This window comes from Coenobita brevimanus, chromosome 54, assembly GCF_032717465.1.
Source record: "Coenobita brevimanus isolate Jiangsu-jjx chromosome 54, ASM3271746v2, whole genome shotgun sequence".
Lineage (NCBI taxonomy): Eukaryota > Metazoa > Arthropoda > Malacostraca > Decapoda > Coenobitidae > Coenobita > Coenobita brevimanus.
Genome location: NC_137007.1, coordinates 27,020,772 through 27,034,809, shown reverse-complemented (window position 1 = coordinate 27,034,809; position 14,038 = coordinate 27,020,772). Strand labels below are relative to the sequence as shown.

The following is a 14,038-nucleotide window of genomic DNA, read 5'->3' as shown; positions in this document are numbered from 1 at the left end:
CGACACTCTCCTGAACCGACAACTGACTTTCAATCCTTGCGATAATGCGTCCGCAAACTGTACAATGATGATGTGTGATTTTATAAACCAGTATACATGCATGTAAGTATATCCACATGTATCTGTGCATTGGTGACGTCTTCAAATATTCATTTTCTGTCAACAGGCACAAAAAGGAGACAATTCTAAACCTGAAGGTATTTACTCTCATATTTATTCACCTCCAACCAGATTACAGATAATTATTATTATTTTTTCATCAGGATTCTTGAACTTAGGATTTCGGTACAGAATGAACCTTTAAAACACACACACACACATACAGTTCCTACCCGCTACTAAAGCACGAAGTCTCGGTAAAGGAGAATAGTTAACAATTATGGGTAATTTCACTGGTGACTGTGTGAAGCCCTTCAGTCCAATGGTGTATTCTTGTTTTCATTCTTGCAAGTTCCAGATAATTTCATGCAGCTTATGAGACTTTTCAAACTGTAGGGGTTAGATAGTGCCTTCATGATCTCTTCACTAAAAAAATAGTCTCCCTCCGACTTAGTAAAATCGTTTGTAACCAGAAACTCAGTAAAATCGTATGGAACCAGCAAGAATAAAGCAACAGAATACGTTACCTGATGCATGGAGGTTTGACGCAAGCATCCTTGGCTATACAGTATATGGGTTTATTCCTCGACTAGAGTGTTGGCTTGAGCGACCTTGGTGTAAAACTTGGTGTGGAGAGCAATACATAAAGACATGGATCCTTGGTTTAAGCTTCGGAATATTGTCGCTTAAGAAGAGCAACAAAGCTTAGAGGTAGAGGTTTTACTGGCGGTGTTTGCGCTAGTGTTCAGCACTGGCGTTAGTGCTAATGTTGGTGTTGGTATGAGTGGTGGGCTGAGGTGAGACGTGCGGTGGTGGCAGGCGTGTGGTGGAGGTGGTGGTGGTGGGGAAGAACTTGCCGGTGTGGGCGTGGAGTCTGAGACTGGTGGCAATGAACTCGTCCCACTTCTCCTGCCACCGCTGCATCAGTTCCATCTGGGAATTTTCGTCCAGGCTGCTGTACCTGAGGGTCACGCGGGTACACCTGAACACGCTGTTTACACACCACGTACAGTCGTACACAACAATTTCTGTTCACCCTCTAATCCTATCACTGTATAGAAGAAAGTCATTGCCGAGGTTTCACACCGAATGAAGTCATGTTTTTGCAACGCTACACGAGGAATGCCTAGTAATGGTAATGTTGCCTTGCACTCTAGAGAATATTTGAATTTTAAACCCTAGCTGCGACTTCTTTTCAGCCAGAGAGGAATAAAGGATGAGCAGAAACTATGGCCCACGAATGCTCTTCATAACCTGATAACTTAAATGCACATGTTGAGAGCACTTTAAAGCTGATTCATACCATATACCATTACAATACTGGATCATATTCCCAAGCCTATAATCATGGAAAACAGTTACTTGACGGCAAGGCAGGATAAACTTCTGTATTGCACGCCAGCAATTGCAGTTTAAATTCAAGACCTGTTAGCAGTACTTACAGAATGGAGTTAATAGCTAACTGCTTAAGGAACCTCAGGTCAGCCTTGGCTCCTCCCAGTGCCATGAAGCCCTCGTAAAAGTCGTAGGAGAGTGCCTCAGCGCCCCATGCCCCAGGGTCATCAGAGGATATCACCAAGGGGAAACCTTCTGCGACCAGGGGGGCCACGGGGTGGTTCCTCAAGTCTTTCACCAGTAATAACACCTGATGATGTGGATATATAGTTACCGTCGTAATATTAAGCTAGTATCACTATCCATGTATTATTTTTGTTGACTCATTATTATAAACCTTATATTATTTCTGTAACCTATTATTAACCCTAGCTGGTTTCTCAAGTCATCCTGGTGTCATATGAGGACATCATTTCAAGGAAAATCTTCAGCCACCTGGTTGCGTCAGGAGCATTCCCTAAGTCATTTACCAACAATAATGCCTGCTGAAGTAGTTACGGTCATATTATCAACCTTTTATTAATAATATCTGTATTATTGTGGTTCCTATCATATAGTGGCGACCGTAATGTATTTGCTTGGTTTCTTTCCTCTTCCAAATACTTGTCAGTTTGGCCGACATTCCTTGATTTCCTCACCAGTTCACATCAAACTTAGTAAAACTGTTCCTTGCGCTAATACCGAAAAACTTCTTCCTCATTTTTTTTATTTGGGCCTTTTAAAGGATTTTATGGGGTCAGAGATCAAACCATACAAACAGACACACGTCGTGATAACGTGAACCATGGCATCATGAGCCCGTAGAGTTTACTATCACTTGCGAGGAGACGTTTCTCTCTCTCTCTCTCTAAAACTGAATTTTCATGAGACCGCTGATAATCTTTAGGCCTGAACTATCAATCCTGTGTAATTAACAGGAAAGTGTTTTGATTATTCCCATATCAACATCATCAACCTCTTTATAATTATCCCCTGAAATATTAATCCTGTATTATCATTAACCTCGAATTATTAGCTCTGTGTGGAATGTCAGAGGTGCGAATGATGAGGTGAGAGATTGTCCAGGTGCTTGAGGGTGCGAAAGTTGATATATGTGGAGTAAATGAAACTAAATGGAGAGGTGAGAGTGTGAGAGAATGGGAGTATGGATGGGGTATACATGCAGGAGTAAGTGAGAATGAGAGGGCAAAAGAAGGAGTGTGTATAGTTGTGAGTAAAAGATGGAAGAAGAACATAAGAGAGTATGGATCAGTTGAGTCAAGGATTGTGTGGTAAGATTGAAAGTTGGAATACAAATGTGGGCGATCGTGTGTGTGTATGCGCCAATGCAAGATCGTGCAAGCAGAGTGAGAGAAGAGTTCTGGACAAATGTGGAAGTGTGCATGGAAAAGTTTGGAAGGAATGAGAGAGTGTTTTTGATCAGTGATATGAATGGTAAAGTAGGGAATGTGAAGGTGGATGGAATAGTTGGTGAGTGGGGTGTGCCTGCTGAGACTGATGAGAATGGCAGTGCGTTAGTGGACATTTGTGCTGGGAGGGGGTTGGTGATGGCCAATACCCTCTTCAGGCACAAAATGATCCACAGGTATACATGGCGAGTGATGAGAAGGGTGGGTGGTGAACTGAATGAAAGGAAGGCAATGATTGATTATGTGTGTGTGGATAAAAGGATGCGAAGATGTGTAATAGATGCAAGAGTTTATAAAGGTTGGGGGAGTGGACTTTCTGACCACTACTTGGTGGTGGCCAGAATCAAGATACAAATAAGACGGAGTAATAGAAGAAGGGAAGGACGGGAAGAAGGAGTATGTGCAAGGAGAGTGGAAAGGTTACAAGAGGATGAGAAAAAGGCAGAATATGAGAAAGAAGTGGAGGAACGATTGGGCAAATATGAATTGGAGCAGATGGGGGACGTGGAAGGTGTGTGCAGGATATTCACAGAAGAAGTACAGTATGTGCAGCTTGTGATGTGGTGTGTGGGATGAAGAGAAGACGAAGGGGGGTGCAAGGAACAGCGTGGTGGACCGAAGAGGTGAGACAGGCTGTGGCACAAAAGAAGAAAGCATACAATGAATGGATGAAAAATATGGGCGTGGAAGAAGTTGAGAGGCGGAAGAGAGAGTTATATGTAGAAAGAAAGAGGTAATAAGATTAGTAAGAAAGAGTAAGAAAAGAGTGGATGAGGAATTTGGAAGGAATTTGAGTGTAAAGTGGAGGGACTGTAAGAAAATGTTCTGGAAAGAGGTGAAGAGAGTAAGACAAGGTGGAAGTGAAGTTAGCAGGGGAATGAAAGATAAAAATGGTAGATTACTAGTGGAGAAGGGAGAAAAAATGAGCAGATGGAGAGAACACTTTAAGGAACTGTTGAACATAGAGGATGGAAGTGATGCGAGTATAAGTGGCTGGGGAATGGCCGGGAGAAGGAGGGAGGTGAGAAGACAGGAAGAAATCAGTAGGACAGATGTTGTGGAAGCAATGAAGAAAGTTAAATTGGGGAAAGCCCCAGGAATTGATGGAGTGTGTGGTGAAATGTTGAAGCATGGGGGAGAGATAGTAGTAGAATGGATGTGGAAGATGTGCACATTGGCCTGGGAGGAAGGTAGAGTTCCAGAGGATTGGAAGTCAGGTTTAATTATTCCCTTGTACAAAGGAAAAGGGGAAAAAGAAGTGTGTGGTAATCATAGGGGCATTTGTCTTCTTAGTATAATAGGAAAAGTGTATGGTAGGATACTTATTGACAGAGTTAGGGAAATAACAGAGGAATTAGTTGGAGAACAACAGGGAGGCTTTAAGAAGGGAAGAGGTTGTGTAGATCAGATATTCATTCTTAGATCTTTAGTGGAAAAGTTTCTAGAGAAGGAAAAGAAGTTGTATGCAGCTTTCATGGATTTGGAGAAAGCATATGACAGGGTGGATAGACATGGATTGTGGAAAGTATTAAGAATATATGGAGTGGATGGGAAGTTGTTGAATGTTGTGAAGAGTATGTATGATGGTCCTAAGGCTCCAGTGCCTGTGGATGGTGAACTGAGTGAATTTTTCTCTTTGAAGGTTGGGTTGAAACAGGGATGTGTCATGTCTCCATGGTTGTTCAATCTGTACATGGATGGGGTACAAGGTAGGGTAGTGGATGTTGGAGTGGCCCTGGTGAGAGTGGGTAATGTTTGGAAACTTCCTGTACTGTTGTTTGCATATGATACTATGTTGTTGAGTGAAGACGAAGGGGAGCTGCAGGGCTTGGTGGATGAGTTTGGGAGAGTGTGTAAGGAACGGAATCGAAAGGTGAATGTAGCGAAGAGTAAAGTGATGGTCTTTGAGAGAGGTGAAGTTAGTGAATGTACAGCGAGGTTGGATGGTGAGGAATTGGAAAATGTGAATACGTTTAAGTACTTGGGTAGTGTGATGAGTAAGGATGGAGGTTTGGAGGGTGAAGTGCTTGAAAGGGTACAGCAGGGAAGGAAGGTTGTTGGTTCCTTGAAAGCAGTGATAAGAAACAGGGAAGTGAGCATGGAAGTGAAAAAGTTACTACATGACAGTATTGTGATACCAACTCTAACGTATGGAAGTGAAGCTTGGACGTTGTTGAAAGGGCACAAGTCAAGAGTGAGAGCAGTGGAAATGAGTTATCTAAGAGGAGCCTGTGGAGTCACATGGAGAGACAGGCTGACAAATGAGGATATAAAGAAGCGTTGTGGTGTGGTTGTGGATGTGACAGGAAGCGTTAGGAGGAATACCCTGAGGTGGTTTGGCCATGCGGAGAGGATGGAGGGTGAAAGACTGACGAAGAGAGTGTATGTGAGTGAGGTGGAGGGGGGAGAGGGAGGGGGAGGCCGAGGATGAGATGGAGAGGTATATGAAGGAGGGTGTGTGTGAGTTGGGGGCAGGGCAGTGAAATGGCGGGGGACATGGCGACGTGGAGGCGATTTGTTTGTGGCCACCCCGAACGGGATTGAGGTGTCTGGCAATAGATAGATAGATTAGCTCAGTAACATTAGCCGCTTAATATTATTCTATATTACTATCAACCCTGGATGATGATGATGATGATAATGATGATGATCACATCATTTTGTATTGTTTATAAAAGCTCCAGCATGCTTGCATGCATCAGCCTTTGTCGCCTAATGGCTCCTCTCCACATTGCTCGATCTCTGGCAGCCCCCCCTATTCAGTCCCTTATCCCTGAGGTCATACTCTACGACCTCCTACCATTTTTTTTTTTTTCCGTCTGCTCTTTGCGACCCTACCCCTGACATTCACAGTTCTCACTTTCAGCACTCAGTTGTCATCCTCCATCCTCTTAACATGCCCAAACCATCTCAATCTACCCCTCCTCATCACAATACCAGTACATTCAGATATCATCCTTCCTCTCAACTCTTCAGTCAAAATCCTAGCAACCCCAGGCCTCGCATTCAAGGACGTACTACATCTCCATGTAATCATTGTCGTTTCTGTACGTTTGAGCCTACAATATTCTCTTCCTTTACTGCCCAGGACTCAGCACCATACAGCATTACACTTCTAACACATACTGCATACAAAGACCTATTGACACACGAGGGAGACCCTTCTCAATGGAAGAGGAGACAACAACCTAATGAACTTACTCCAACCATTCCTTACCCTAGCCACTAGCTCCAGCCCCTCCTCTAGCACATAAACTCTAAATAAAACATAAGCAAAGCTACTGTGTCACAACCCTCCATCTGACCAAGCATATACCCTCCTACTTCCCTGCACACCCAACCAAGTGTATAACAGCCCTCCCCCAAACTTTTCTTTTAAAGGTAGGCGTAAGGAGAATGCCTTTAGCACACTCTTGGGCCCTTCTTATTCCTTTTGCAGGGCACATTGAAATCTGTGGAATTTTTATTTTTTATTTTTTCATTATTAATAAAACTACTTAAGACATAGCAATCTACCTATCAAAAGGCACCAGTTCACTGTAAGGTACATAAATATATGAAATTTCATGACTCTGTAGTGAATACTTTCTAAGTTCTGGCCCAGAAACGAAATCTCTATGCCTGCCATGTTGCCCGGCAGCCCTGCCGCCCAGCTCTACAGTAATGACAGACACCTATTGATCCCAATAAGAATACCCTCCTCTGACTTTGTCAGGTAGAGGGTAAAAATAAAACTCCTTCACGTACTCAAGAGACTCGCCGGCACGATCAATCCCTTCATGCCTGACAATCTCTACATGCTCTTCCTGACACACCGCGCGCGCGCGCGCGCGCGCGCACACACACACACACACACACACACACACACACAATACACAAATTATTTTGCAATTTACCTCTAATACTATTACATCTCTTATGCATTTTTCATAAACACTGCACAAAGATGGAGTTACTTCGCACACCCTTGTGGCAAACTGCACATGGCCATACTCCCTCTGCTTGGACGGGTGCTGTTTTGAGAAATGTGTGTGTGTATGTGTGTGTGTGTGTGTGTGTGTGTGTGTGTGTGTTCTTACCTAATCGTATCTTTACAGGAATGCGTAAAGCTCGTTCTGTCCCGTGTTTTAAACAATTTTTATCATACATATCCTTTAATTTATGAATTATTTTGACACACTATTTCATTTGGTAGCGCATTCCACTGATCAATTGCCCTATTTGGGAAACTAAATTTCTTTACGTCTTTATCACCTCTCTTTTTATGCAGGTTTTTGCAGTGCCCTCTTGCTGATGCTTCCCCATAGGTTATGTCTATTTTCTCCTTCCCTGATATGTAGTTACATAGCATAATCATGTCTCCTCTTTTACTGCTCTCCTGTAGTGTTGGGAGATTGTTTTTCAATTCTTTCTTCGTAGTTTAGATCCCTTAAGCTTGGTACCCATCTTGTAGCGACCCTTTGAACTTTATCAATCTTACCTATGTGGTTCTTGAGATGAGGATTCCAGACTACTGATGCATACTCCAGTGTTGGTCTGATGAATGATGATATTATTTTTCTCAGCATGTCTTCACTTATGTATGTGAATGCTATTCTCATATTTGCAAGCAGTGTAAACATGTTCCGTACCTTCTCATTGATGTGGTCAGCCGGAGACAGTGTTATTGATAATCACACCTAGGTCTTTCTTTCTGATATGTGTAGGGTTTTATTTCCTAACCTGCAATCCCAATGTTTTTTTGTTTTTTCCACTTTTACCAAACTTAATTATATGAAACTTGTCCACAGTGAATTCCAATTGCCATATGTTACTCCACCCATTAAGTTTATTTAATTCTTTCTGTAGCTCTCTACAGGAGTTTGTGTTAGTAATTTTCCTTTGTATTTTTGCATCATGGGCAAACATATTTAGACAGCTTTCATTTCCTTGTTACTGTCTATGTCATTTATATACACTAAAAACATAACTGGTGCCAGCACTGTTCTCTGTGGAAATCCGCTAGTCACTTCCCTCCATGATGAGTAATTTCTCCTTAATACTGTTCTCATTTCCCCTTTTCTTAGAAAATCTTGCATCCAACAGTACAGTCTGCCTCGGATTCCTCCTTGATGATAGAGTTTCCATAAAAGTCTGGTGCGGTATTCTGTCAAATACTTTCTTGAAATCTAGATTGATCCTGTCCACCCACCCGTCTCTTTTCTGTAATGTTTCTGCAACTCTGTCACAGTAGCTTAATAGATTAGTAACAAATGATTTTCCCTTTCTGAAACCAAATTGTCGTTCTGTTATCATATTGTGTACTTCTAGATAGTTTACCCAAACTTTTCTTATCAGCTTTTCCAGTATCTTACTTACAACACAGGTTAGTGATACTGGTCGGTAGTTAAGTGGATAGTCTATTCCCTTTCTTGAATAGGGGAACAATGTTTGCTTTCTTCCAAATATCAGGTAGTTTACCTTGACCCAAGGATTCCTTGAATATTAAAGATAATGGTTTACTTAACTCTTTTGCACATTTATGTAGCACCCAACATGAAACTTCGTCTGGACCATTTGGTTTTCCTTTGTCTACTTTACTTAACTCCTCCTGTATTTCTCTTTCTGATATTTGTATATCTGGTAATATGTATGGGCATGCATGTTCCATATCATCGCTCTCAAAATTATTTTCTTCTGTAAAAACTTATTGAAAATTTTTATTTAGTGTTTTACAAATATCTTTCTTTTGTGTGTAAGTGATCCCATTGTCCGTAATGGATTGTATTTTAGCTTTTACTTTGGTTTTGCATTGGATGTAGCTGTAAAATAGCTTCGGTTGATCACTACTTATATATAAAATGTCTTCCTCAAATTGTCTTTGGGCTTCTCTCCTTATTCTTGTGTAATCGTTTCTTGCCTGTTTATAGTTATTATATACCCTCACACTACTGTGTCTTCTGTATCTATTCCACAACAAGTCTCTTTTTTCTTTTGATTTTTCACATTCTGTATTAAACATTTCTTTATTTTCATCTCTGCTTCCTTGTGCTGTGGGATGTAATTTCGGACTCCTATTTCATAAAATTCACAGAATTTTCTATATATAACATTTAAATCTTGTCCTCTAAGCTTTTTTTTTTTTTTTTTTTTCCAAATCTACTGTATTTCTAAGAAGTACTTCTTTAGGTCATGGTAGTTACCCTTTTTGTAGTTTAGGCTCTTTTTGTAACTTTCATTATTGTTAACTGTCATGTGCAATCCTGAAGTTGCAATTTAATACTGCATGGTCCCTTTTGCTGAATGGAGGGTGATACACTCAATCCTCGTAAAGCGCGGCAATCTGGGTCTGGACCACTGCCGCGGTTTACAAAATCCGTAGTTTATAAATAATAACTCTTACGTGAAAAATTAATTAGGGTCTGGACTTTGGCCAACCACCCCCCAAAGCACCCTACCTACACCTATCTAGGCACCACCAAACACAAACATACAAATTTAGGAATATTCAGTGCATGTATTTAATAGAAATAAGCAATGTTAAGGGATCTCACCTTAATCCTATGACGATATTGCTTAAGTGAATGAAGTGGGGTGGTGTTGGGAAGACCTTAGAACCTCTCAGCATGAGGTGGGGGTGCTCCCTCATGCTGTTCTCCCTACTCCAGCTCCTCAGCCTCCCTCAGGAAGCCCTCAAACTCTGCCTCAGAGATGACTGATGCTTTGACGCACTTCCTCAGTTTCTCCCTGGCTTTGTAGATCGTCCTTATGGTCGACTCGTTCCTCCCAAATTCTTTCGCCAGGCTTGCAAACTTCTCTCCTTTCTCAACAAGACAAATGAGCTCCAAACGTTGACTGTACGACAATGGCGGCTGTTTCTTGATGCCATAGTACTTACAGCGCTTCTTCAGGGGTTCGGGAGGGTCCAGGGAAGGTAGGAGGTGAGGGGAAAGTGCACAAAATAGGGTAGGTAGCTCTCGTACCGCACGGCGATGCTCTGTACTGTGCAGGTTGGCGGGGTGAACAACAACAACATGGCGGCATTAGTATGCACACTTGCCACCAGGGACGGGTGGTGATTGGTTGTTGGGTCGCGGTTATCAAATTGAATGCCGCGGTTTACGATTCTCCTCGGAAAAGGCCCACTTCGGTGCCTAGATCCGCGATTTTCGTGACAACAGCGATTTAAGGGTGCCAGCAGTCTGACAGCCACTTTGCTGCGGTTTACAAATCCGTGGTTTATAAACACGCGGTTAACGAGGATTGAGTGTACATTATACTGTCAATATAATTTTCTTGCCTAGTAAATATAATATCTAATACCGATGGTGCATCAAATCCTCTCTTTCTCGTGGTTTCCTTTACATGCTGTGTTAGGAAAAACTACTGAAGAAGATCCAGAGGCTTTTGGTCCCAACAGCTTTTCTGGCTTTTTATATCTGGCGTATTCCAATTTATATTTGGACTGAAATCTCCAGTTAATATATTTCAGATTTCTCCTCCATTCTATTTAATAATGCTCTTAAAATGCCCGCCGCCGACCACCCACCCCGCCACCCCCCACTCCACCACCAGGCCACCGCCACACCACCACCCCAGGAAGACACAACGGGGGGGGCTAATGACCCAGGGCAAGAGGGTCACCCATCCACTACTGACCTGCGCTCCTTTTCCCCGCAACTGCCCCAACACCATGTGAACAAGGATCGGCAACAACCTTGCAGGCGGGACAACCATCGCCAGCAGTGGGGTGGGACTGAACAAGATTCAGTCCCTGGTAACGTTTTGGCGACGGCCATAGTTACCCCCTCAAGGGCAGGAGGCCCTTTAGTGTGCCACGAGGTGTCCATACCCTCCGCCACGTCTAGGGCAAGAGGCCCTTCAGTGAGCCACAAGGTGTCAGTACCCTCCGCCACAGCTAGGGCAGGAGGCCCTTTAGTGCGCCACGAGGTTCCAGCACTCTCCGCCACGTCTAGGGCAAGAGGCCCTTTAGTGTGCCACGAGGTGTCCGTGCCCTCCGCCACATCTAGGGCAAGAGGCCCTACAGTGCGCCACGAGGTTCCAGTATCCTCCGCCACGTCTAGGGCAAGAAGCCCTTCAGTGCGCCACGAGGGGTCAATACCCTCCGCCACATCCAGGGCAGGAGGCCCTACAGTGTGCCACGAGGGGTCAATACCCTCCATCACATCCAGGGCAGGAGGCCCTACAGTGCGCCACGAGGGGCCAGTACCCTCCGCCACATCCAGGGCAGGAGGCCCTACAGTGCGCCACGAGGGGTCATTACCCTCCGCCACATCCAGGGCAGGAGGCCCTACAGTGCACCACGAGGTTCCAGTACCCTACGCCACTCCAAGGGCAGGAGGCCCTAGTAGAAAGTGAAAAGTGGGTCCCAGGGTAAAGAAACCTGGAGCCATGGCTGTGACAGACCCAGGAGAGAGAGTCGCCTGTGCTTCCCTCCCTGTATGTAGGAGAGGACAAGGTCTCCGTGTACACTCCACCTACTGCGTTCCCCTGCGGGAACTGCTCGACACCACCTGGGAGAGTTGCCCCGAAGGTGTCACCAGAGTGAAGGCAAAGTCCGAGACCGGACCTGCCTCCCACTCCTGGGAGATCTCTGTCTTCCTCAGGCACCAGCAGGAGACGAGGCTGCAGTCCAACCCTGACGGCGCGTCCCCTGGCAGACAATTGCAGCCCCAGGACCCCCAGGTGAGCCCAGCAGACTACAGGCGAGGGTAACCCTGACCCCCTCACTCTGCGGAGCCACCGACGCCAGACCCGCCTCCTCCAACTGTTTGGCCCCAGCCCCGAGGGCCACCTCTCAGGTCGAGGCCCCCAGACAGGCAGGCCTCCCTGCACCCCACCGACGAGGCCCCCAGACAGGAGGGCCTCCCTGCAACTCACCGACGGCCCGGACCCGGGCAGTGACTCCCCTGCGGGTAGTGTGTTGCCCGTCACAGGCCGAATGCCCCTGAGGTCCTTCCCCTCGAACAGTGACAGAGTGAATTAACCCAGGAAACACGGGTAAATCAGTGACTCCCCTTAGACCTAAATAAACATGAGGAAGAGGAACAGTGAACAGTGACAGAGTGTGATCCATATGAAACCAGTGGCTAATGTTATTTAACCCAACAGACTCACATGTCCAATAAAGTGAAAGTATTCAATAATAATAAGTAAAGTAATATCACCCTCCCAGAATAAAGAAACTTCCCGTAAGTGTGAATGACAATCAGGGTGCGCGGGAGAACCAAAAATCTGTGCAGAGTGTCGCCGCGACTAGTTAACTGAGTCGAGTGTCGTGATCCGCACCCTGACTTCATTATAGTAATATTCCTCCCCCAGACTCTTAATCTTGTGTATTCCCCTTGTTACTGTGAGTATATATATTTTGGGTTTAAATGAAAGACGGTCATCTACCCTTATAGAACTAAAGACATTGGTATACATGCATCATATCGTGTGTTGAGTACAGTTGTATCTTGTGCCATCAAAGCCTAAGTCTGTGTACCTGTATCCTGTATCCCAAATATCACTCTGTATCATATTGTAACGGTTTTAGAATTAAGGTAATAGATGTGTTAAGGTGGACTGCCTAGTTTTTATGTCCTGTTCCTTTGTTGGTGCTTTACTTCCGGTCCGGAAAGAGGACCCCGCTCAGTCGCTAGTGTTTTTAGGACGAGGAGTCGACCTAAAAACACTCAGCATAACAGCTCTTAAACTCTGAATTGTAATCTCTGCCAGGTCTTCATATTCGCCTCTTTCCCAAGTGTTTGATCTGGGTGGCATGTGCTAAGAAGCAAGATTTGCCAGTTAGGTATTTGAGAAGCTTCTTGCTGCTTCCTGATATTTACAGTGGTTCCGGAATGAGTCAGAGTTGTCAGTTTGCCAGCTGTTTGTGAGCATAATTATTACGTAAGTTATGAATTAATTTTTGTCCGCTTTTTCTCTATAAAGTTTTATTTATGTGATTGTTAAATTATGTAATTCAAGTTTGTATGGAAATTATTTTATAGTAATAAGTAATGTAAGAAAACTTTGGCATGCTTTGGATGTCTCCGAATTGGACTGTTGTTGCTAGGGACAGGTACAGGACCAGAGCGTCTTAAGCCGCGTTTTTGCGAGGCTTTTAGACCAGTATCGACCGGTTTAGACCGGTCTTACTACTGTTCTGGCAAGACAATTAGACCGGTACAGACACGTCCAAAGCAATCCTACCCCACAAGCTGGCCTAGGCGAGACCAGTCTGCACACAAACGTATGCGCGTCAGCAACGGCCAAGAAGGAGGCGAGGAGTGTCCGTGGCAGGGTGTAAACATCGATGGTCAACAATGGTGGACTTGGTAATAAGGTTTAAAAGTACATTTTTAACGCTAGCAGAGCCTGTGATCATCCAAGAAGGGAACCAAATAAATCTTACCATGAAGTAGAGGCTTTGTATTACTACAGACCGCACGAAATAAGATTAATAAAGCATTAATGACCGAGATAAAAATCGAGGGGAAGCATGAAATTTGTGTAATCAACGTCATTGCCCGCCATCTGTTTACATTCTTCTAGGCCACGCCCAGTCACTCATGCAGCCAATAGCAGGCTCAGACAGGATCGGACCAACATTAGCCCGTTCTCGCGATCATTTATGAGTCCAGACCGGTCTAAACCGGTCCAAAGTGGCCCGCGAAAATGCGGCTTTAGAAGGTTCGAGAAGCAAGGAAGGTTATATAAGGATGGGGAGGAGACTAGAGCATGTTTAGTCGGTTTTCAGTTCAGTTTGAGTGGAGTGCAGTGTCACTGTAGTTTGTATATTTTCGGTACTTGTGAAAACTGTGAAGTGTTATTGGTATATAGTGAAGAGTTACTGAAGTTTGTATATCATCGGAACTTGTGAAAATAGTGAGGTGTTGTTGTCATGCATTATGTGTAATTACTTGGAAAATAAAGACAGTGAACTTAGAAGCCAGGATCAGTTTACAGTGCCTGAGCTGATCCTGTGTACTATACAGTACTCCTAAAGGCTGACCATAGGAAGAACAACTCATTGGACAACGTCCTTCCTGTACTGTACTACTGCTGTTGGAGCCTGTGGCAGTGTAGGGTGGGGACGTAACACTGGTATCAGGAGTGGGATTATTAAGAGCTGCAGTGAGTCTATCCCTCGA

At 44.3% G+C, this 14,038-nt stretch overlaps 1 protein-coding gene across 1 annotated transcript in view; it reads right to left on the bottom strand.

Moving 5' to 3' along the window:
• Positions 1-837: 837 nt before the first annotated feature.
• Positions 838-14,038, bottom strand: part of LOC145401060 (adenosine deaminase 2-like) — a 121,474-nt gene continuing 108,273 nt past the window's right edge. Inside the window, exons 10-11 of the mRNA XM_080273431.1 lie at positions 1,542-1,744; positions 838-1,060 (exon numbers count right to left, since the gene is read on the bottom strand). Coding sequence (XP_080129557.1) covers positions 838-1,060; positions 1,542-1,744 — 426 coding nt within the window. The remainder of the gene's footprint in view (positions 1,061-1,541; positions 1,745-14,038) is intronic.